Source organism: Larimichthys crocea, chromosome XIII (genome assembly GCF_000972845.2).
Source record: "Larimichthys crocea isolate SSNF chromosome XIII, L_crocea_2.0, whole genome shotgun sequence".
Lineage (NCBI taxonomy): Eukaryota > Metazoa > Chordata > Actinopteri > Sciaenidae > Larimichthys > Larimichthys crocea.
Genome location: NC_040023.1, coordinates 31070630 through 31096320, shown reverse-complemented (window position 1 = coordinate 31096320; position 25691 = coordinate 31070630). Strand labels below are relative to the sequence as shown.

The window sequence follows — 25691 nt, the reverse complement described above, 5'->3', positions numbered from 1 at the left end:
TGTGCACATGCTGGCTCAAGAGCTGGGTATAGAGATGAGAATGAAAAGGATGAAAGCATTGGAGGGTTTCAATACGTTGGCTAAACAGGCAGCACAAAAGATCTAAAAACGTCTCAGAAACGTGTCTGCAGAGCACTTAAAAAGTAGTAGAGTTAATGTTGTTGTGAATTTTGAACATTGCTTTATGTCTCCAAAATGCATGATTTCAGCATTTGTTTCACATTTGCACAAAATAACAGAGCTCAATATAAAAAGGAGATAATGAGGTTGAGCTTAATTACAGTTTCCTTTCATACTATCACAAAGATTAAATTCTTGATAGGGTTTTAAAATGTACATATTGTATAGTTCACTGTTACTTGGCTTTTATTTTAGGGTTACTGGTTTTATTTAACTGTTATTTATACATGTGTATAGTGTTAAAATAGGATATCATATAGGGTTATAGGGTTAAAGTTTTGTTTTCTTGCTATTACTTACTATCTCACTTACCGTTTGGGAGCTGCTGTAACAAAAAACAATTTCCGTGCGGGGATTAATAAAGTATTTCTGATTCTGATACTGGTTTTGGTGAATTGTACTGAACACTAAGAATGGAAGTGAAATAGAAGTCAAATAAGAGAAATACATTGCATTTTAACCCTCTTATCTTTAGCTGTTTTGTTGATAGATTGTTAAATTGCTGCATTAGCATTAAGTTTAGTATGACATTTCTCAGCAATCTGTCTCAGACATAAGACCCTTGAAGCAAAAGTGGTGAATAAAAATAAATATGGCTTTTATTTTCTGTTAATCCTGAGTTTTGGCTGAAACCATTAATCATTCATCAGCACTCAAAAGACATTTCCTGCTCTCCTTAGGTCATGCTTTGACTTGAAAGGAATTGAAACTTAACTCTAATTGCTCTTGATTCTTTTTTTCAGTAAATGAAATACCACTTATCTATGATTCAATTACAGATAGTTCTTGAATCAACATACTGTAATGACTTCTGGGATCTGGACTGAAACCCCTTTTGAGGTGTGAATTCATCAAGGACAAGTATGTGATAACAGTAACAAGTAGACTTTGTGACATGAAGATATTAACCAGTCACTCCTTCTGCTTTTATTCTGCAAAACCTATCAACCACACACTCTACAACACACCCAACCCCCCGTCTTCCTCGACATCCCCCACTTTCCAGTTGCAGTGACAGGTGGCTCTTGGGGGTTTGGGTGAGTGCAACTCAACAGCTGCACAAAAGAGCCCCACTGGGGTCCTTTTGACGAGGTGTCCCCTCTCAAGCGTGCTGATCATCCCCTGGCCCAGCCCCCACCTTGGCAGATGCTCTCAGAGATCCACAGGTGGTAGACGAGAAGACACTCTGCAGAACTTAAAACTGTTACGTAACAATGATCATTTTAAAGAGTCATGAGTTTTTTTTTTGTTGTTGTTAGAAACCCTCAAATACATGGCAGTAGCTCTATCTTGGGTGGAGTAACTTGTTTAACACATTAAACATCCATCATCCAAAACAAAAACCAGGCTGACAGGAAAATCTAGTGTTCTCTTTACACAGAAATTACATGCATAACCAACCTATTCGTTAACAAATGATTAACTGTACAGTCATGTCTCAGTTGTAGACGGTGAGAACACTGCCCTTACTCCACAGGAAGGCATGTTGACAAACACCTTTAAAATGCAAGCGTGCAAGGAAGGCATGTTGACAAACACCTTTAAAATGCAAGCGTGCATGAAGTAGTATCAACTTTCAATTTTCAGATCAGTTTTACAGAAGCGGTAACTCATTGTGTTTCTTTGAAAACAACTCTGTATGATCCTCATTAAAGTGCCTGTAAAGATTTCACTGTGATGTTTCCTGGTTTCTATCTTTAAGTGAAGGGAAAGGAGAGGTCTGCAGACTGAATATAATAAGCTCCCAAAAGCAAAACCTGAAAACCTTGCAAGGTTAAAAAACAAACCGTACCTAGCTTTTTTCCCTTTTGTTCTGCTTTTGTCCTGCACATTTATTTACCTGCTTAGATTTGAACAAACATGCATGTACATGCAAAATAAATTAACAACGTCTTCAATAAAACACCAATCTTTACTCATACTGAATTAAACAACTAAGCAATGACAAAAATAAAATAAATATATAGCGAACATGCTGGTCAAAGGTCCAAAGAAAACGGATTATAATGAATGTGAACTGTGACCTGGCTTGTGTGAGCATTGTAGTTCTGTGGGGTGGTAAAAACCAATCGATACGCAGGTGAGCCATGTGATTTTGTTCACATAAATGAATTCGTTTTATGACTAAAATAGTGCCTTAAGATAATCATATCATATTGGAAAGATGTAGTCGCTACATCTGTCTTCCATGGTGTTAAATTTGGCTTTTATCTAACGAATAATAGTCTAGGGAACAGCCGTACCCCCCCTTTTTTTGGTAATGGTACAGTCCGAACCGTAAGGCCAGTGAAGGACCATCAGCACAGGCAGAGCATCAGCTGTGGTGCGTCGGAGAAGGAGAAACTTCCTCACTCCTCCTCCTGCTCCTCCTCCTCCCTTTGCTTTCTCTCCCAAATTCCCTCAGACACCGCGTTCTTTCAACTCGGTGCCTCCGTCAACAGGCTGGTTTTATTTTATTTTATTTTTTTATATTATTTTTATTTATATTTCTATCTGGACTGAAGGTTTCCTGTCCGGTTCGGGTGCAAGTGACTCAACCAAGTTTCAACACTCCTCCTCCTCCTCCTCCTCCTCCTCCCGTTTCTGAGGAATGAGAGGACTGTCGGAGAGGAAGAGCCGAAACTCGCATGTTTGAATGGACAAAAGAGAAGAAAGCGAGGGTATTACCGCCGAAATGGAGGAAAATACTCTGCCAGGAGCGACATGTAAGTCTTTACTGACCTGTATAGTGTGTTTTGGAAAAAAAAACCCCGCACCGAGCATGCTTCGTCACGCGTGTGCCCCCCAAAAATGACTTTAAATGTTTGTGCGTTAACTTTAGAGCTGCGCATGGCACGTTTGGGTGTCGCAATGTGACTGTAGAGCAACACAAAGTGCGGTCTGCAATGAATTATTATGGATTAATCCATTAGGAGGTGCAGTCCACAGATCATAAACCTTGTTTTTGTTCCACAAGCTTAACACCTAAACCCCAACAACACCAGATTTTTAATCTGAATCACAATAATAATAAAAAAAATGTGCCAATTTGCAAAACAAAATCAGCTGATTGCTTCTAAAAAAATATATATATGTTGCCATTTCGCACAGAGCTCAGCCAACAGGGTTATGATAACACAATTTGCGCTAGATGAGGTAATCTGACTAGTAAGCACCCCATCCCCCTCCGTATGTTATGTTTAGCTCACTAACATGATGCATGATGCACTCAGGCTTGCATCCCTTTCCTTATCTTCTCTGCAAGAGGATGAAAACATACTGAAACATACAGTCCACAGTTGTTGTTGCATGCTCAGGTGCAGTCGTGCTCATTCTCCTGCTGGTGCAGAGTTGCATCAAACAAACAAAACTCCCTGAAATCGTGAAAACGTTCATTTAGAGGCTCAGCTCAGGGTCAAAGTGCCGGATAAAGAGTCTGGCTGGCTTACTTACTGGTTTATATGTGCAATTACAAACAATGTGATCCCGTGATCATGCAGTTCAAGGCCAATGTCACCTCAGCTTTACTCCGTTATAATAAACGTCTGGGTTTGAGGCGAGATTTAAAAAAGAAAAAGAAATGCCCTGTCAGTGTGACGTTAGTCTTGCAAGACACCTGGCATTAGTCAAAAAGCTTTGTGTGCTGACATGTTTCTAGAAATAGAAAAGGACACACAATGTGACCTCCTCCTTTCGACAACAGAAAACTTCCTTCCTGCTGACAGGGGGGCTTCACAGAGGCGGTGAGGCCATGGCTTGTTTTGGCATTGCATCAAGACTGAGGGGAGGAGAGACGTGCTCCACCCTGATCGTGGGAATCTTGACAAGTACACTGGGGTGTCTTTTAATCGGTGTAACCAAAGGTGGGGGGGCTGTCATCGTGTGTGTTGTGACTAGCACAAGCACTGACATCTGGGCTCATGTGATGTACATGTCAGCCACTGTTATGCTCCTTGTGCTTAGTGAGCATGATCAAAAAGTTGGTTTCCACCTGCCTCTAAGAAGTCATAAGCGTTCATCAGAGCTTCGACATGCCCGACTCAAGCTCAAAGTGCGACATTTGTGTCCCATCTCTTGCTCTCGTTTGACTCCCAATGTGATGTGAGACATCCTTGAGGAGGATATCCAAACAACGCCTGGAGGCGGTAGGACAATTGGAAAAGCCTTCTCCTCTTTTGTTTGAAATGCAGGCACTGAAGAAAGCTCTCTTGATCTGTCCCGTCTGAAAACTAGCCCTTGCTTCTAGAGCTGTTGAAAGCCCTGGCTCAGGATTGTGAAAACCTGCTGTCAGGACTTTTGGAGAAGATCTTCTAATCCCTCTTTTCTTTATGCAGGCTTTTCTTCTCTCTGTGCTCTCCGTTCTGCCACTCCAAATTTGACTGTTCTGGTCGGTCGTCCTCTTTTTTTAAATCTCCATACCTGAACAGCTAAGCTGAAGACCAGCTGGGATGAAACTTTAATTTCCCTTTTTGAGATTCGCCTATATTTACAGACATTTCAGATGCGTGACTGCTGCTTCTTACCGTCGGTACAAAGTGTATGAGGCGGTGCCATTAATGAGCCATTATGAAAACTTTGTTTAAACAAAAATGACAAGCTGCTTTGCCGCAGGAGTATTGAAGATAAAGAGCCTCTGCAGACAGATCATAGTGGTAGTCCTTGTTTATCTGTGTAATATGTGAGAATCCACCAGCTTTGGCTGTTAAGTTCGTCCTGTAGTGAATAGGATTAGTCGGCTACACATCTTTGGTTATTATGTAATCAGGAATACGTGCGACCTCGTCCCAATTTGGAGATATTGCTGCTGTAGTGTCTTTGTAAATTAGCAGTGGGTCGGATCTCACGGGCCCCTTCTAGTTTCACTCCTTAATAAATGAGCCTGATAACAAACGGGAACCGACATTGTTTTGGTGCAGGATTAGAAGTGAGCAATGCAGTGGTGAAGCGTGTGTCACAATGAGATGTTTTCATGTTCTGCAGGAGGTATGTTTGACTGAGATATGTAGTCCTGGAAAATTCAATGCTTCAAGTCATGCAGTCAGATTAAAAATCAGAATATTTTAGCATCAGAGGGAGAAAATAATATCACAACATTACATGTATCCTGCTCTTTCTGCTGCTTTTTAAAAATCTCATGTCACTGTGTGATGTGCACAAAAGGGACCAACCTATGTGTGGGATTCATCCTGAATAATCCATTTAATTCTGCAATAACAGATTACTTTGTCAATCAAATGGCTTTTTCCAGGCACGCATGGCTAAAAGGATTAAAGAAGCAAACTGAGGATCATTATGCTTTACCACACTCTTTCACAAGATACAACTTTTCTCTTCTTGTGCATAGATTATTTGTTTATTCCTGTAAAGCTACTTCTTGCAGTGTTGATGGGACTGGGGGAGGGGTCCCACATGTTTGGATATGTTCAAAGCCAGCATTCAGAGAAGGGGCTCAGACCCTGTCCCTATGAAGTTTGGAGACAGAGAGGGGAAAAGATCTGGCTCCCAAAGAAACCAACTGATGTCAGGCCAGCACTGTGGCATTGAAGTCTGCTTTTGAAACTGCAGTGCAGTTTTGTTTTGTTTTTAACAGTGACACATTCGGTTGTGTTCTAGGTGTTCAAATCATCTCGGTTTAAAACAGTGTTGGAATAATGTCTTTAGACGTAGCCTCTGCATTTTGAAAAGATCAGCATGGCAGTGCAATTTCTACCTTCGGTTTCAAGCTGAACATTGGCACTCAAACAGCACAGTCACTGTTTGATTTCAAGTCCAACATATTGGAGTACAGAGCCAGAATGGTCACTGTCCAAATAATCAAATTGTAGACTTGTGCCCAGGAGTTAATGAGCATACTCAGAGCGAGAGTTGATTCTCTGTTATATGAGAATTCTTGTGTTTTATGTGCTTGAATCAGGATGTGAAGCACGAAGCGAGGTGAGATCTTACCATCCTTTTAGTGCCGGACAGAAGAATCCTAAAAGACGAGACTAAAGCAATAAGTAGAGACAGGCAGAGAGCAGAAGAAGGTGAGACATGCAGTAATGTGAAAAAGGTGAGAAAACTGGTTAAATTGCCCTCTCCAGATTTCAGCTCCCCACATAGAGGAAGCATCACGTCAGTGCCGGTCCACTCTGTAGCACCCAGATGTTGTAAATCACGCCCGCCCAGACACTGACCTCTCATAAGGGAATAGAAGTAGATCTCTAACTGTGCTCCACTGTCGACAGCCTTCCCATTAACCAGCACTCAAAGTGTGTCAACTGTCAGCCCCCTGCATTATTCTGCCAGGAAATGTTAACTAAAAGCGATCAATACGTGCATGCAGGCACAGTTCATGTTCATGACAAACACAACCTTATTGATGTTTCAGAATTTTGTGCGAGGTGCAATTTTGCAACTCCCATTTTAAAATTTAACGGGAAAATTCAGTATTTACTCTGACAACATGGATTAAGGTAGGATTTAATAGGATTAGTGTTGAACTTGCCTGCCCTTAACCAGCCTCTAACCAAATGAAACCACAAGGTAGCTCATACATGACAAAGAATGTTTGATTGAATTACTTCATTTTATTTTTGGGGGTGCAGCAATATTGCATGCAACTGTAACACTGTAACTGTATCGGCTTGGTTATATCAGTAATCTCTTGAAATGTCCAATTACCATACAGTCTGGCAAATGTCATCCAAATGCTGATATATGACAAGTTACTGCTCATGTTTTCTATGCATTTTGCATGACGTGATGATGAGAGTAATATACTCACTTTCCACAGTCCCATTACATGTGTTATTCGTCACACTTCAAATGACCGGGGGCGACAGTTTTGTGGATTAGTCTTTTAAAATGGGCTAAAGATACGTTTTACCCCAAGAATGCATTTAGCTTTTTAGAGACCGCGTTTGAAGAATGACTCTATGCCGTGTAACCTCTCCTCACCCCTTCAGCTCCTTTGGTGTTTTCCTTATGACAAGACACTTTGATATAGAATACAGTTGATCATTGACACCGCTATGACTTGTCAAGGACCACCAGGTGATTACTGCGAGCTGAAGCACCAAAAGCAGGTAGCACAGTTCAGAATTACTTGGTGGTGAGTAGGCGTTTTTAAAAAAGTGTGTTTATAGCATAATTATTTGTTGCAAAACAGCATGAGGTGATTAAATAAGTAGTGCAGGCAGACGGCAAGATGTAAGGAGTTAAACGTGCTTTAGAGGTGCTGGTTGATGGATTTCTGTTACCTTTTAGACAGAGAGATGAGCTAGAGTTTAAGACCTGTTTCCATCTTTATGTCGAGCTAAACTAAGTGGCTTTTCAACCGACTTGAACAATCCTTTCAATAACTGAAACAAGCAGATTGCTTCAAGACAAATGCGGACAGCATTTCAAACTAATAAATTGACTCCACCACCGTGTAATGAAACCAGAAAGACTGGCAGTGCAGAAGGTTGTTTCAAATTATTGAACGAAGGCAAGGGGAGTTTATTTAGCTCACTCAGTGCACAAAGCAACTGAAGGTACAGTTTAAGACAACAAGACAAAAATGAAGGCATAGAATCTAGTTTTGTCCTAGATGTTGCACAGCTGCAGCAGCTGGGTAAGAAAGTGACTGAATGCCAAAGAAACATGCTGTTCTTTCTACTAACCCCTACGCTTTCAAAGCATGAGAAGCCCATGAAACATACACATGTGCCATTTGGAAACCGTCTGCATTTCCCAAACTCTTTCTGTCTTTTAGTCTTGGCTTTGACATACTGCAAGAAAGCTGTTGCTGCAGTGTTGTTGCCTGAATTTATTATCGTCAGCTGTACAACCTTCTCCCTGGGACACTAGAGGAAGGACAAGGGGAGGGAAGTGTTGATTTGGACTGTGTCGCTCGTTCCTTCCACCTCCACCAAGTCTGAAAATATCTCAGACGGACTGCTCTGTGCTCTCTGGTCATCTGAAAGTTCCAGTCACCAGACCTACCTACTAATATTAGACAAGGCTGTGTTCAACTAAAGGGCATGCGTCTTATACTGTAAACACAAAATGATCTCCCACATGATCTCTGAGCATTTCTTGGCAGGTGTGGATGTCATCTGGAGCCGTTGTTTGATCCATTTCCACGATTTATTTTAGTTGCGTCTGCTTTCGGGGAGATAAGATGATCGCAGTTTCACGTTTGATGGATTTGAACCTCCCCACAGAAGAGGAGGGAGTGAACATTTTCGCCTTGTTGTAGTTACCTACGGTTATGAAGGCCATGACTGAACCCTGTTGCCAGCAGAAAAGTTCTGTGTTTTTGTGCGGGGAGACAAAAATCCAGTTAATCATAACTGTTGGGTGTAATTGTATGTTGGACAGGCACAAAATTACTGCTCAGGACTGATTTTTGCTTGGAGTAATGTTTACAGAAATAACCATATCTGGGGAGAAAAAAAGACAAACAGCAGCTCTGAGAGCTACCTCACACACAGTCGCAACTCTTTGAAAATGTTAACAGTGCTGATGTAAAATTTCACTAGTTATATCGCGTGTATCTACTCATTCATCGCAGTGATGAAGAGCGGAGAGGGATTGCTTCAAAGTTTGTACTCCTTTGTGCCAGGCCTTTTGTTCATCGTATTACCAATGCAATTTTAAGTTCTGTAGCTCTGTAATAAAGGGAAATTAGACTGGCCATATAGATGGGGATTACAGACAGAGTCCAACTAGTTTTGAGAGCACTTACCTGCCTAAGCACTGAAGCCCAATGCATCTATTTCTAATTTGAATCTTTCAATGTAAGCTTAGTCATAGCTACATTTCATTCTCTCTAAACCATCCAGCTAGACAGAAAAGCAATAGTTAGAAATATTGAGGGCATTGTTAACTCAATTACAAATGACTTAAACTCCTCCAAAACTAGTGCAAACGGTTCACGTTCTATTCCGACTAAAATTAGTCCTCGACTGTGACAGGGGACCATTAAACTCTGTCACTGAGACCAGTGAGAATTAGATCACGCTGTCACTTCCCAACCCCCAAAAGGGATGTGGAGCAGGTTGCTAGGAGTGACAGTCTGGAATGCCAATGTACCGCTTCCAGTTATGAATGGCAGCTTGTGCGGCCTAGAAATCCCTCCAAGTCCTCTGATGTCATTGAAAAAGACTCGATTTGGCGGCTCTCAACACCCCCCACCACCACCACTGGTCAGACCGTCTAGGTTATTTATCCGTTTATGTTAGAGCGTGTTGGTGGCAGCAGCAGATGCGAGGTCCCCAGGGAACTGCTGCTAGTTCAGATAAGCGGAGCCTTTCATCAGCGGCACATACGCCGGTGCAGGAGAAAGCAGCAGCAGCTAAATACCAGGCATTATCCTCAGCCTGGGCCAGGTGATGGGATGAAAGCTGTTGCAGTCACTGACAGAGACATCAGTATTCACTGGCCAATTGACATGACATGAGGGAATGCTCTCTCTTGTCTTCAACCTTCTTGATTGGTATGCAGAACCACTTTTGTCTTTTATAAGTCAGACATCAGATGTAGCCCGATGAGTGGGTTCATCCGCCTGTAACAAAATGTTTGACCTTTTCTGTTTGAAAACCGAAACGCAACTATTTGCAACTATTTTAATAACGGATTAAAAGTCATTTTCCAAGTAAAAGATGCCAAAAACTCTTTTTCCAAGTAAAAGATGCCAAAAATTCTTCAGTTCCAGCGTCTCAGTTTTCATCATATGCTGCTTTTCTTTCGCTCATGAGATAGTAAATTGAAAATCTTTAGGTTTTGGACTGTAGATTAAAAGATGCTTGACATTTTTTTAGACTTTTGGGCATTTTATAGGTTAAATGATTATTGGTTATTTTAGTGAATAAGCTGGCAGATGCATCAATAAAGAAAATAGTTGTAGGTCTAAAATACCAACAATTATTTAGCTAAAACCTCTAAATGTGAGGATTTCCTTTTTCATAATTGAATATTTTGGGTTTTGGGCTGCCAAATAAGCACTATCACAAGACTTTGGTGAGCTTTTTTCTTTTTCTTTACTATTTTCTAACATTTTGGACACCAAAAGATTAATTTTAAAACTCCTCAGCACTCATTACTAGCTAAAAGGGCCTTGGTGGTATTCAAGTACAGCCTGATTGCAGTATTTAATGATGTTTAGCTCAGTTCCCATTTCAAATTGTAGTGTTCAGCTGTAAGCACATTTAATGAAAACTTTGGTCTCTAAACACACTCACACACACATGCAAGGCCTGGTTTGGCATGGAGTCAGTACTTGTTGTTTACACTGCGCTTCCTGTGTGTCTGGGCCCCTTTGCCCTCTTACATCACCCTATTCGGTGCAAGAGGGACACAACAGGGCGAAGGGGCGACGGGTTAGGGGGGTAAAGCGATGAGGTAGTTCATTACTCCCCTAGCCCGTCCTAAATGAGATGCAGAGCCATTCTCTGTGCGTTTCCCCGAGTTCCTCTTTTCTTTTTTTTTTGTGTTGCCGCCCTTTTCCCTTTCCAGTCTTTTGATTTCACACTCTGGGTCTCAATACTGTTTCCTCGGCTCTTGTTTGCTTCATTTCCATTGTCCGATAGAATGTGCTGCATTTCCAACCTGTTTATCAAGTGTTTTCCGTAGGTTTCGTTGTACTAGAAACCTGAAGGTTTGTGCTTCGGAGTGAAGCTCTTGGTTTCATAAATATTCCATGTCTCGCACTCTATTTTTACTCTGCATAATATCTTGCCATTGGTGCTGCTCTGGGTATTGCATTAAAAACGTGCAGCGGTTGTAAGCTGTAGTAATTATAGCATCACTATCATGTAATAGAGATAACTTTAAAGCTTAACATTATTTCTTTGTATTTATTTCACACTGGGAATGTATGCTTGTTTTTTTTTCCTATCGGACAGTTTCACGTTGATATTGCTCACTGCAGCTCTTCTCCACCGAAAGTATCCCTCCCTAAGCCGGTAATGAGCAAACACGGTCACAAGAATGTGCTGTCATAGTTTGCCGGTTCTGTCATACGGTGAGTCATGTGTTTTGCTGTGCTGCGGAGGACACATGCTTTTCTTACCTTGATTCATGGGTCCCATGTGAGGTTGATGATCAAGAAGAAATAGAGCAGTGTGGTATATTGTCTGAAATCTTTCATATGTTATAGCCTGTAGAGCAGTTTGGAGCTTCCAATGAAGGTTGCAAGGACCTCTGCTCTCCTGTCTTATGTGTGTATTAAAATAATTCACCTAGATAAGTGGTCTTGTGCCCTGCGGTTTTTGTGGTGACTATTTAGGTGGCACCGGGGCAGCACTACATGAAGAAGCAGGCTTTGCAGTGTGGGTATTTTTAACACAATAATGTGCTGTGAAATTGGATTTCTGCTAAATCACATTTTGTGTGGCAGTATTACCAGTTGTCCCAGTTTTAAGTTGGCTCTTTACTCACAATGTCATCAGCCAAACTGTAAAGCGCTGGATTCCTTTGTGATTTCACTTAAAGTACAATGAGATTTGCAAATCCAGCATTTGAAGTTGCACATATATCTTGTCCTACCTAACATATCTCTGACTGGAAAATGCCACTGAGTCTGGGCTAATTACCTGCTGATTCCCAACCTGCCATCTCGCTCCCACACTGTGCTCGCGCATGCATGCGTAGACCTACTTCTGCTTTACCATTTCCGCTGACTTTTACAGATATCTTATTCTATTGTATCACTTTTGCATGTAAATAGGCTCAGCTGAGTGCCTCAGCCTTTGTTCGACAAATACAGCTAGAGAGGCCCCATAGGGAGACATGATGGGGCCAACTGAGCCGTGGTGCAAGGTGACGGTGTGTTGTTGAACCAGTGATCACGCACAGCATGCCATGGATTTCTGAACCTCCCCTGACCCACTTTGTAAGGTCTATTTCCCGTTTGATAGTCAGCAGGAGGGCAAAACAAAGCAACCACACCATGACATCACTGCTTTCATATTTATTTGCTTGCTACCACCAGATTAGGAAGAGATTATGCTAATAATGCAAATAGTATGTTAATTTAATACTTAAAGATCCAATGTGGACCTCTAAAGAAGGACTGGTGTCCCTTAGCAAGTCTTGAGATGCTAGAAAGCTTGTGAAGTGCTGATGTTTGTCCTGAGTATTTCTCTTCCTTGCCATCCAGTAATAAGCTCCACTAAAGTGTTTTTCCATGTTCGGAGTCTTGATGGAGTCTTGAGCGTCTCAGAGGAAGTCGGTGTGCATTGATTTCTAAATATAAATCATGTTAAATATGTCACAAGAGGATGGTCTAATGGCTTTTGGCCAGAGTTGTCCTCTGGGTGCAGTGCCTCTGCAATGTAAATACTGTAAGGAGTGATAGTACTGCTCCATTGATAGACCCCCTCTGTTGTACAGGTTGCATAAATAGAGTAATAGAATTAGTCATTAGTCGTTTCTGCGGTGATTTAACAAATCGATGTAGCACATGGGAACATTCAGTTAAACAAAAACTGGATAATTTGATTCCAGCACACAGAGTTCATGCATTGCTGAACACATTTTGTCATTGCATTCAGTGCAATAGTGCAAATATTACTTAAGCATTCTTCTGAAAGCCCCGCCTGATGTCCCAATCGTATTTGCTATAAGGGGGTCACTGTGTAAAGTTTCCAGATGTACTTGTACCCGTCACTGTGTCAGCCCAGGACAGGCAAAAGTCTGAATCTGAGTCATTAAACTTAGCAGACTTCATTCATGTAGAGAGAAGTATGAAAACTTTTTCAGAGGCTTTTTTTATTTATAAATGTGTTTATATATATCTTAAATTGTGAATTCTTTATGTTAGTGTTAGGTAGCTTGTGGTCTTCTGCTTCTTCTGCCTTTTCTGGCACACTAACGTGTCTTTGTGTGTTACTGCTGCGGAGCCAACTGTCAGTATGTGAATGAGATCCAAAAAAAACACTCCTCCATGGCGCCACTAATTGTCAAAAATGCCTTAGAATGAATTTGACAGTATGAATGAAAATGATAATATGAATTTGAAATGAATTGCAGTTGTAACTACTTTTGAAATTATTCATTTACTGATTTAAATATTTCACTGAGAGGAAATCAAACACCAACTTCTTTGATAATCAATTAACATTTAAGTCATTTATCAAGCAAAAATGACAAACATTCACAGGCATGTTCACAAATCTGCTCCCTTTCTCTATTTTAAATTATATTAAATTGTATTTCTTTACCTATTGGACTGTTGGTTGGATAAAAAGCAATTTGAGTAGTAACATTGAGCCCTGGAAACTTTTTTAGACTAAACAATTACCAAAACAGCAATGAAAAAAGTTTTAAATGCAGCCTCGGTTCAAACTTTTTCTTTTTTCCATTAACTCTCAGTTATCTGTCGTACACACTGTCCTCCCATTTGTCTGGTAGCCGAGCCAGTCGGCATCAATCAGCCCTTGTTTCAGTCCCTTGGAACGCAGCGACAATCCTCTCCCTCAGCTCCCATCCCGTTTTACTCCAGAGAGTTTCAGGTTTCATTGGTATTCATTGTCAGTGCCACCAACATACCAGAGTGTGTTACATTCTTATTCTCCTCATCATTGACTGTATAGATCCCAGTGATTGTCTGACCAGTCGACCACAGTCCTGTCAGTCAGCCAAGCCTTTGTGGCTCCAGTTCTCAGGTGTATGGGGAACTTTCACAGGATATGAGGCAATACAATACCTGCCTGTCAGAGCTGCACTTACTCCTATCACCTTTGGTAGCTTTGTTGTCATGTTTGCCCCGTAGGGATTCTTGGGAAATGATGTAAGATGATAAATTCAGAGACAAGGGTTGTATTCTCATCACCTGGGCAGTCACAAAGGAATGCCAGATGTTGTGTGTAGCATCATTTGTTGTAAATGTAGTAGAGACTTGATAGATCACGGATTATCCATCAATACAGTAATATAGAAACAGTTTTACTGGATTTCAGTCAAGTTGGTCGTAGCCCCACATGCTGGGTTGTGATATGGTAACCATTTCCACTTTAATTTCATCCCTGAATACATTACTGGCTCCTTCACTCAGCCCGTTTCCTGAATTTTGCTGCATGCACTGAACCGATTCCACTGTTTATATTCCCGTTCTAGTTTATCTCACTACCACTCCCCCCTCCATCCTCCTTACTTTCTCCTCTCACTGTCATTGCAGTGTTTTTGGCTGCTATCCCGTTGCCATGAAGAGATCACAACAATGGCCCCTCTCTGTCAGAGCACATCGCTGCCCAAGGAATGTTTATTTAATAGTGGCATGCTTCGACGGAGGAAAACACAACGTCTTGTCTCCCAGTTGAACTCTTTCATAGACTCAGGCTTCGTCTAACTCATCAGTTACTGCTTCCATTTTCGAAACGTATGGCATTGCTTTCACAAGAGGCTGGATGAGCTCAGTCAGTCTTTGCCATGAGGCCTGATATCTCATTGAATATTATTAAGCATCTGTAGGCGCAGTAGTGAGAAGCTTATTTGGACGAACAGCTAGTCATGCAGACCTCTGCCCAGCTTTGTCATCCTTGGGTTATTAATAATTATAGTTGTGTTTACAGTGTGGCTTGTTTTCAAGGAGATGTTTACGGCTTGTTTTCAAGGATATGCGTTTGGCATAGGTAGCACAATATATAGTCTGTTACTCTATAGAAAGCTATAATCAAACGTCTTTGAAGTTGCACAGCGTTGGCCTCGCTCTTCCGTGCAAACTGTTGAATAGCACAGCGTTTGTAGAGTAAATCTTGAGTGCATTCACCGTCTGTGTGACAGCCCCCCGCTGCCTGTGTTGTTTTTAGCCAAAGTCTGAATAATTTACAGCGTGTTGCCCCAGTGTTTACCTTCAGAGACTATGCAGAAGAAACTGTGCTCCGACATGGTTCCACAGAGAGCGCAGGAGTACAGTGCTGAGTGGACAAAAGCCAAGTGTCCCTCCCATCAGGGTCTTTGTTTGGCTGTCAAAGCCGGGGCAAACTAATGTTTGAGCAGGAGATTCAAGCAGCAGCCTGCCAAATGTGAGTCATGGTGCTGTGAGTCGAGGCTGCTGTCCCAACAACATACCCACCTATTGTTTAATCGAAAAACTTTTTAAATCTCAGAGCAGAGACGACTCACCAAACTAAGGTGCCACTTTTTTTGAGTAGTTTTCAGTACAGATAAGTTCTGTGAAGATGATAACGCCGTTTCTGTTTTCCTAAGCGATTCATTTCACCTCAATAGAATTATCAGGATGCCAAAAAGCAATTACTGTGTTTTGCTCTGCCACTGAGTCAGGCCATTTGCTCAGGCTGGTCTGTCGATAAATCAGAGCAGTGCAGAGTAGAAATGGTATTAGGTGTAGAGAGTCAAGAGGGGGAAGCTTAAGACCTATCATCTTGTGCTTCTGAGTAAATCATGTCATTTCTGCAGCAGATAATGTTGCTCAAGAACTGAAAGAAACTTTGTACGGAAACAGAGGAGCTTAGCTCGTTTCTTTGGAGGTGTTTTGTTTCATCGTGTTGTGACATCGCTGATATGAGTTATTGAACTAAACTTCTCAAAGAAAACAGCCTTTTCCTCATAGCCATGGACTCCACCCCTCACATTTAATACATGCAGCTCCTGAGGAAGTTTACGTCATCCACAGTGATTTACTTCATAGGCCCAGCAGTGAGAGGAATGGAGACCAACTGGTTTGAGTTCCTCCTCTGTACTCTGTACACTTCACCTTGTCATATACTGACTTGTTTTTATTCCTTCAACCAGCTCCCCACTCGGATCTGAAGACAAACCCTACGAGGCCTGACCCTGAGGGGGAGAGCAGCCCCCTGAATACGGACATAGCTGAGAGAATGGAGTCTCCAGCAAAGAAAGACACAGACCGGAGATTGACTACCCCCACAAAATCTGACACCATCCCTCGATCACCTGCGTCACCGGCATCACCCATGGCCAGGTCAAAACGGAAGGAAGGTAAGGGAAAATAGAAATTTCATCTGTACTTATGTCACGTAAAGAGCTCACTTGCTTAAAGGTAAAACCTATAATGGAAGCTGAATTTGGCCCGACATGAAACAGCTTATAATGGCGCCATCACATCTGCAATCTGCTGGAGTTAGGTCAGCTCTTCTGAGGCAAGGTCGATGTTTCAGTATCTGAGTAGGAGTGACCACATGCTTTCAGACGCAAAAGCCAAATCCAATAGAGCTGCTGTAATTTAGCCTTAAGTGTCGGAACAAGTACGGAACAGACGCTGCTATGTGAGAACATCTCAGCTTTGGGCGCAAAGGTTGTAAACAAAAACAATTGAATCAGTGAAGAAAATATGGACAAATGAGCTTTTTTCGGTAAGTGGGTAGCTAATGTTGATCACTGCTGGTCACTAATGAAAGGTGGGCAAAGGGAATCTGGACAGGAATCCCATTTCAACAAGCAATGCCAAGAAGGTATTTAGTTTGACCTGCTGGCACCGTGGCTATTTTCATAATGGCACCATTCGAACTCCTTGCACCTACTTATATATAGCTTATAGCACAAGCAAACTCTAAGGAACATGTTTGAGGGTTTTTGGAGGGTAAGCCTCTTTTCTGTCTTCCCTTTATTCTTTATCCAATAATCCATTCACTGTGGTCATGGTCTTAATTCCCTTAGCGTGAGGTGATGGGGATAAACCAACCAAAGTCCAACAAAAAAACTGTAAAGATTCTTCCAGTTTTGATACCTTGTTATGCCATGTTAGTTGTAGACTTTTATTGGATGTTTATTTGCCAATGTCTGGCATCTATTTTAGATAAATATGTAGTTGAGTCTCCTGATCCCCAAAAATTGAGCCATACTTCCTTTTTGTCCTTCAAGTTCCTTTTCTGCCCGGGTTAGTAAAGCTCATTACTTGTGAGGTTTTGCACCACCCAGAGGGGTATAATGAAGATGAAAAGCACTCTGTAGCTCCTTAATTAGTAATATGAAATGCAGAGGCCTGTGGTTCAGTTGGGAATGGTCTGCTCAGTTGTATTTTGTCACATCTCAAGCGTTTTCCTGCGAAAGCAGTGATTTGCTCGTGTCTGAGTTAAGCTCCTCTTATAAGTGGAGTCAAGGGTTGGTCCTGGTTATGATTATGACGTTGTGTCAGAAGATATTAGTGAAAGAAACTTTTTTAACATGTTCTTCTTTCTTATGTGTGTCTGTTGGATCTGCACTATGAGGTTTGCACCTCATACTATAGTACATCCTTCACGGTTCTTATTGTATCCTGATTTAGAGGCGAACAAAATAACAAAGAGCTGACATTTTGAGAAGATGACAGTGTGTTTTTGTACAGTCTGGAGCCCAAATACCGCAACTAGCAGCATTTTCTAGGCCAGTCTGTTTTTGTCTCGGAAGCTTTGTGCATGTGACGTTATGATTAACATGGTGGTGAGTTGAGAACAGCAGCACATCACACTGACCAAGGCCGTGCACATGAGCTTTCCGTAGTCCTATAAATATCAAAGTGGGTCAGGGGTTGTTCTTAGGGGAGGCTGCATGGCAGATTGTTTTCGTGTTTATGATTCACGCCTGCACCTATTAGACATCGCTGAGGGATGAGTTCCTTTGTGGTTGACATTGAACATCTGGTCTTGTGAAGATTGAAGGGGGGATGATGTAGCACGAAGACTCAAGAAAGATGACGACTGCCGCCTGTGCCTGGGTTTCCCAGTGGTTATTTGTGGTAGTTACACACTCCAGATGTGTGTATATGATTTCACGTGGTAGCTGTTTTGATTAATGCACATTCTGAGCTAATTTGGTGGGCTGCAGAAATACAGCAATTCTGTATTATGAAATAAGCTACTTGAATGAATTTTGTGTTGTGAATCTCAATTTTGGTCTAGAAAATGTCAGCAAAATGACTAAATGATGAACCAAATAATCATTTCAAACTGTTTTGTAAGTAAATATTTTGATTTGGATATTCTTTGGAGGACATACGAAGCCAACGGGTGCCTTTAGCAGGTCAGGAGGACAGTTATCATGAAAGGATGCAGTGTGAATTCTTGAAATGACTCAGTTCAATGTTTGCTTACATTGCTGTTCCCCACCGCTTCATCTCCAGAGTGGCTCCATAGAGGTATTCGGAAGGAATGTTATGTGTGAGAGAAACATCAGAGATGTCACAGAGGGAAGTGATGTACGCCCCCCTAGTAATAACATATCGCAGTCAAACATACACCCACATCCAGATGGCATGGGAGATTTAGTGAGCCCACCACATGTTGCAGCTTTAATGTGGAGAAGATTGGCTTCCATGAAGATTTATATTTAAACATTTGTTCATCAGAAAATAGAGTACACATTGGCTCTGGCCATTTGTTGAGCATCAGCGTTGAAATGTTGACGTTACCAGTTTCCTGGCATTGTCTCGTGGCATGCATTTCCTTGCGGTGACATTTTAAAGTTGGAGGCCTCTGCTGTGTGACAGCAAAGAAAACATTTACCTGTTTGTTTATGTCTACCAGAGGGCAGGTGCATTATTGTTGCCTCAGGTCAGTTTTGAATTGAGGGAAGTCAGAAAGGCGACTGAACAGATGGTACGTTCACAGGAGTTTGAACTGAAGTGCTTTGTTAAGAAAATACTGTTTTAGATAAAGTGAAAAGACTTGCACTATTGTGTGTTTTCAGCATCAACCCTTAAGGATTACAACAGCAGCGAGCTTGACCAACCTGCTTAAATTGCTTCTTTGTAAGAGCTTTTAACCACATTGTCCATCATGTAAATGAAAGTATGTCATGAATCTCACTTTGTGAGTTACAAGGCCAAAAATTCTGATATTAAATTTCTCTTGGGCTGTTTGTTTTGACCTGCAAAGAAAAGAAATGTCAATGTCAATCAGCTTTTTAAAAATATATGCAGTGTGACAGGGGTCACAAAGATTTGACATATCCGTTCTATATTTTTGTCTTTGCCCTTCCCCTCTATTCTCCTCCTAGACATCATGAAGTCAGAGGAAAGGCAGAAGCTTGCCAAGGAGCGGAGAGAGGAAAAGGCCAAATATCTCGGTAAGTGGACGAGCCCGTTACATTGGAAGAGAGCTCCCCCTAGTGTTGGGGTGAACGAGTTGTCAGTTGTGTTGCTACTGGGTTGGCTCCTGGCTGCAGATGGCATGAACATGAACTGACTGATATCGGCAGAAGCAAAGCCACCATTTTAACAAAGATGAGCAAAGACTGATCTCCTGCATGCATGAAGAAATGAGCATGAGCAAAACACTTCCTTATTGTATGTTTGCATAACTCATTCATTTTTCAGCTCACTTTTGCACCAAAATGTACGTTAATGGAGTTTGTTAAAAGAGATATTCCACACACTGACAAATGTCACAGCTTTTTGTGGTGTAAAGAATTTCTTATGACTTTATTTTATTTAAAATGTGTTCCAATATCCAGTCATCAAAGCACACAAACCTTCCACTACTGTTTTAATTCCAGTTTGAATTGATGAAATTTGATTAATTGATGCAAAATCTCTTCAGTGCCTTTCACTTGAGCATCACAACAGTTGACATGGCTTTACTTTTTTACGTCGGTTGATATTGCATCTCTTTGCGCAAGTCCTTTTTTTTTTTCTTTAACACACGGCGGTCACTTGGCTACACGCTGGTCGTACACTGCTTTGCATGATTGACAGTTGCCTCTGTCTTCTCTCTCACCCCTTCCCCCTGCAGAAGAGCTCAGCATGTTACAAGGTAAGCCACTCACCTATGTTTATGTGGTGGTGGTGGTGGTGTTGGTGGTGGTAATGTTCCTTTTTGATCATTCCGTTACATTTCGATGTCTCAACTTAATAAAGTTCAGTAGTTTTAACTAGAGCTGGGCAATAAACTGACACACACATGTAAAATAACAAGCAGCAGTGCTAGTGCTTCAGGAGTTAAGCTGATTTTAAATATGTACTTTTGGAAGATTCACTCCAGACTTGTCATGATCAGGGAGCTCTGATTCGTGGTGAAACATAACTAAAACCTAATTGTCAGTTTTTTACGTATTAAACTAAAGATTGTACATAAATGAGTTAGAATACAGAGTTTATTGCCCAGCCCTAGAGTTTCATGCATTTTAATCCCCATGGTTTTCTGTTTTGAAATCATTATTTTTTTTCTTCATCGTAGAAATTTCACATAATTTAACCTTTTCTCTCTCTCTCTGAACATCAATGTGTCTTTTTCAAAATTCAAAGTAGGCATAGACCGATCACTTAACCAGTCATTTATCTGTGAATAAATGTCATCATTGGTAAACAAGAGGGGCTCCATTGCTGATACTCACTTCACATATAGGAAGATGTAACATGCCCTGAGTTTGAACTCTTTTTCATCTGCATGTTCCAACTGCAGACACCACAAAGCTCAGTTGATTTAAATTTAAAGATAACTTGTTTGAACCACATGCCACAAAACTACTATGATTACCATCTGACAGGAGAAATTGGGGGGGGTTTACAGCCAGATTTATCTTGGCTGTGAATTTACATCAAAACAAGTTTATAGCGCCAAACACAAAATCACACAGTTCAAGGTTTTCTTAAATAGAATTGATAACTTGGAAACATATGGTTCGTGTTCTTTATTACTCCAGAGTTCCAAAATGTGCAGTCCTGTCCAAAGCTGTACTCAGGGCTAGATCATCACATTTATACAGATTAATTCAGAATCACGATTTATGTCCTGACACTGATTTCTTTGGACCATCATACTTGTACTTCCAGTAATACTATGTTGTCTAATCCAACTGTGTTTTCAACAGTGGTAAGATCACTTTGACACACTTCATAGCATGGATCAGTCTAATTGGGTGATCACCGGGGAATGGCAGATGGCACAGGTCTGAAGATTAGACCCTGCCAAAGCTTGTCTTTCCAAGACCGGCTTAAAAGAGATCTTATCAACCATCACCCACTTGTATTACTAGTACCAGCTAGTAGTTAAAAGGGGCACAGGAAGAAAATCTCTACACACCCTAGCTTATTGGTTCCGTGTTACATGAGCGCCTTGCATCGGGGAATTGGCTGTGACGGCACAAAAGCTACTCCCCTGCCTTGTCTGTCTTTGGTGGGATGGAATAAATACTTCATATAACAGGGTTAGACCAGAGCCCTGTTTATAATTATTTAATGACCTTACTCTAGTAGTCCCGATGCTACTTGTCAGCACTGATCATTATCAGGAGAGAGGCGAGGAATGCATTTTAAAGCACTGGCGCTTAAGATATTCAGAGTTGGACATCTGTTTATCACTTACAGTCTTGGTACATGATGATGAATGACACACTGAGAAAATTATGTAAATAATCTTCCTTCATAGTCTGGTGCCACCGCCAAGTTCCCAGCCAGTTTCCAGTTCGTTTTCCTTCAAGCAACCAACACCTATAGACTGGAAAACCATCAAAATACTTAGGATATTCAATTAGGAAGTGTCACACACTGTCACAGACTTGATTTGCTTGGAAAGAGTGGGTGTAGTCCTTTTTTTTTTTACATTAAGTATGTGACCTAAACGTTTCCCTTAGTGGAGAGGGAGGAAATGTTATGGATATGGAACACGGTAATTTCTCCCAGCAAGCCATAAATTTTGCATTTTTGGACAGTTGGAGTTTCCTCCTCCCACGGTTCTCATCGCAGAACAACAAGTGATTTATGAAGCAGTTTTTACTGCACTTAATTTATTTACTGCACCGTCTCTACAGATTCGTATTAACCAGAAGGCAAAGAGTGTCTTTCTCTAAAATCGAGGCCATCAAGCTGCGATGAGCTGAGATACGCACTGCAGCAGATATTTTCTTTGCCGCAAGGTGCTGGCAGGCAGTGCCTCGGTATAACTCAGCCTTTTTGTTCCATCCTCAGATAAAAAGCCGAACTGTGTGCCTCCCCAATAAATCTGAAACCCTCTAGCCTCATCTCTGCATTGATCCGTCAACATAATCTGAAATCCACAACCAGTTGCTTTTGTTTCATCAAGTGCTTTAAAGAACTAAACCTCGCCTCCTTGCAGAGGCTGATGCTTTATGGGAGTTTTACTGTGCAGTTAAAAGACGTATGGTGAGTTGTGTACACAGAGAGGCAGCTGCAAAATGCTCCTTTACACCCTCTTTGAATGGTACAGGGACAAGGAGACGATTTCCATATCAAAGTGAGCCAACGTGGATGCTTGACGTGTATGTGTTATAAAAGTGTCACTTCAGAAGTACTATATCGGCCTAACTCGGTATTATGTAGTATTGTATGGAAAAGTCAAGTAATTGAATTCATTTTTTTTCAAACACAAAGCGGGGCGACATATCTCTTTTCAAAGACGGCTTTAGATTCCAAGTAAATAGTAGTAAACAACATCTTCAAGCTTCAAACTGTTTCTTGGAAATGTCAACTAGTGGCTTTCAACAGATCTCACTTTACACTTTAAAGTCTAAACTGTTCCAGACCTTTCAAAGAGAATATGTAGTACACCTTACAGTAGTCTGAAAGGACTGAGAAAGAGAGGGGGCTCCTTTTGTCCCGGGCTCTTTTGGTTAAAATCATACGCTCTTGACCGTGTTTTCTGCCCCATCTTAGCTGCTAAAAAGACCCAGTGGCTGGAGAAGGAGGAGAAGGCACGGCAGCTGAGGGAGCAGCAGCTGGAGGAGCGCCGCAGGAAGCTCGAGGAACAGCGGATCAAGGCGGAAAAGAGGAGAGCCGCCCTGGAAGAGAGGCAGAAGCAGAAGCTGGAGAAGAACAAAGTACGTTTGAACGAGAAATAAGCCCTTCGATAGTTGATGATGTTCCACTTTTGCAATGATACCCAGAGGTGAAATGTTAATGCCGTCCTTTACTGGACTGGCAGCTGAATAGGGTTAGTTGCAGATGAGGGGATTTAGGATTTTGCTCAAGGACACCTAAGCCAGACTGAGTGCTTGAATCAAAGATTTTGAAGGACACACTATACCAACCCAGTTCTGCATATTGCCTTTGGTGCATTAGATATTTAAATAACCGATATCTGTCCTATCCTATATCCTTTTCTAGGAACGCTATGAGGCAGCCATCCACAGGTCAACCAAGAAGACGTGGGCAGAAATCCGTCAGCAAAGATGGTCCTGGGCCGGCGCTTTAAGCCAGAACTCCAGCCAGAAAGAAAGTGAGTACGACGATCCAATCTGGATACGCATCCTCCTAAAATAGTACCCAAAGTATTTTACTCGTAATCACTAAAGAATTATAATTATACCCAGTTACCCAGCTGGAATGTAGCATTGGTGCTGCACCTGACCACTTTTACTGGCAGTAGATTGTCTTTGAGGTTTTTAGTCGTCATTATTGGGTCTTGAGTTTCAGTTCCATTAACCTCTTAAGGCCATTAGTGGAAATGATTTTTATCATCGGCCTCCTGTCTGACTGTTTTCACAGAAGATCATTATTGTCTGATCTGAATCTGCAGAGGTTTCTTTTTTTTTTTTTGAAGGGACATTAAGCTTGTCGATGAGCTGCGTCGTAACGGATGAATTTTTAATCTCTCTTTTTCAATGAATCAATATATCATCTGTCTGCAAAATAGTGGGTTAGAAAATAGTTTAAAAAAGCTGATGTCTTCACATTTTTTGTCCAACCAACAGACCAGAACCCCCAAATATTTAACCAAAATTATATAAAACAGAGAAAAACACATCTGAGAGACTGACAGCAGGGTATGTTCTGCTGTTTTGCTCAATAAATGCCTTTAAACAGTTAATCATATATTAACCCCAACAGCAATGTCAAGTGGGTGTGCAAAGTGTTTTCAGCGCACAGTTGGGGTTGGCGTAAGGCGTGTGCAGGTGTACAGTCAGGATTGTTGTCCTAACAGCTTTGCACAGTACCGGAGGTTTTTGTTTTGTCACATTTTGAATGCCTTTTTGCTGCATCAGTCACACTCCTTCACCTTATTGCATCACTTCGCCTGACGTGTTACTGCAGCTCTGTCCTGTTCTCCCTCTTTAAACATTACTTCAGGGTCATTAGCCCACGATCATGACCAGACTGTATCGATTGCGCAAAGTGAAAATGTATTCAGCTGCTTTATTGCAGTAAGCAGGGTTTTATCGACTAGCAGTAGTAGGATGTCTTATAATGCTTAATTTGATGTAATAAATGTCCTGACAGTCCAACAGCCAATGAGATCAGAGTCTGCAGTGACTGCAGAGGCGAGGCAATACTGTAGAAATGATGTCTAAACAAGACAGCTCCTGTCCTCCTGTGCCACCCTCCTAACCCGAAGCTCTAAATCTGAAGATTCCCAAGTTCTGTCTTATGTCGTGTAATCGTCTCTGCCATATGCCAGGAGAATTATTGACACTCTTAATCAATCCCTCTCTTCCTTCCTCCCTCATCCAGTCTGCCGTCTGTCAGATGATGGAAGTAAACAAGCGTAAAGAGGCTGCAGGGGAATGGCTGAGAGTTCAGGATGTTATTTAGGAAATGCTTCAGTGCACCCACCTTGGCTTCTGTCAAAAGAGCATACTGCCTCATCCACTTCTTAAATAGACAAGGTCTGCTTTAATACTGTACCTCCATTACCGTAATGTTCTCTGAATCATGTCTGACGACATTTGGGAAAACAGTGTTCATTTGATTGCAGTGTATTAAAGGGATATAAACTTGGGATAGATGCAAGTATTGCACATGGAAGGTCTCAAGGTTTTGCCCTTTTCTAAGCCCCACTTCACGTCATCGTGAGTATATATTTCCTAGCAGCCTCTTTTCATCACTTGTTTGGTTGCTATGTTTTTTTTTTGAGGTGTCTTTTCTTGTTCATTGCTTTCATTGGGTTTAAAAGGTTAGAGGTTCTTCCTCAGGCTGGTTGACATTCTTTTTCAAATTTGTTGCCAAGTAGGTCTAAACATTTATTCGACTTTCATGTTGAAGTTAGACAAGAAACTTTTTGTTCTTTTCTTTCTTTTCCTCCCCCCAAAAGCTCACTCTCCTCAATGGAGTTAATAGCTTGACATTTAAAATATTCATTAGCAACAATAGTTGTCCCCATTACACTGGATAATCCACAAACCTCACTGCAAGCAGACCTACTTCCCCAACAAAGCAATGCTACAAACTGCATGCATTGTGTTATCCAGAGAAATGGGGACAGAGATGTTGCTGATGAACAATTTAAAAAGGTCAGCTATAGTAACCAAAAACTATATTCTGTTCACCTCAAATATATTTAGGTTGTGTCAAAAATCTCAGAGACGGATATCTGCATTTTATTGTCTTTGTTCATCATTAAAAGGAATATATTTTATTGTACTATATATCTTAAAGAAAAGAGATGTTATATGCTGTGTGCTTAGTATGTTTTTCTTTCTTTTTGCTTTGTATTGAAAGGTATCAAGAATTGTTTTTTAATACTATCGAAGATTAAAATTCTGGTATTGTGACGGCCTTGAATTGGGTGAACTGGCCCTTTTAAAAACTGTGGCCTTTTTAGACATTTAAAAACATTAAATATCTAAAAAAATTTATAAATATTTTGTCATATATTCCTGCCTGCACACCTAAAGGCTAGCTGAAGTGAACACATGGTGTACTGTGTGCGTGC

General features: G+C 41.2%; 1 protein-coding gene across 5 annotated transcripts in view; it reads left to right on the top strand.

The window, feature by feature from the left end:
- Positions 1-2504: 2504 nt before the first annotated feature.
- map7d1a (MAP7 domain containing 1a) overlaps positions 2505-25691 on the top strand; it is a 36277-nt gene continuing 13090 nt past the window's right edge. For 3 of the 5 annotated variants that reach the window (XM_019267203.2, XM_019267201.2, XM_010731641.3), the window contains exons 1-6: positions 2505-2885; positions 15883-16089; positions 19084-19152; positions 19818-19838; positions 22697-22860; positions 23147-23258. In XM_019267203.2, the coding sequence (XP_019122748.1) occupies positions 2816-2885; positions 15883-16089; positions 19084-19152; positions 19818-19838; positions 22697-22860; positions 23147-23258 (643 nt within the window). In that variant the 5' untranslated portion in view covers positions 2505-2815. The remainder of the gene's footprint in view (positions 2886-15882; positions 16090-19083; positions 19153-19817; positions 19839-22696; positions 22861-23146; positions 23259-25691) is intronic. The other 2 variants (XM_019267204.2, XM_019267202.2) reach the window with 1 other exon arrangement.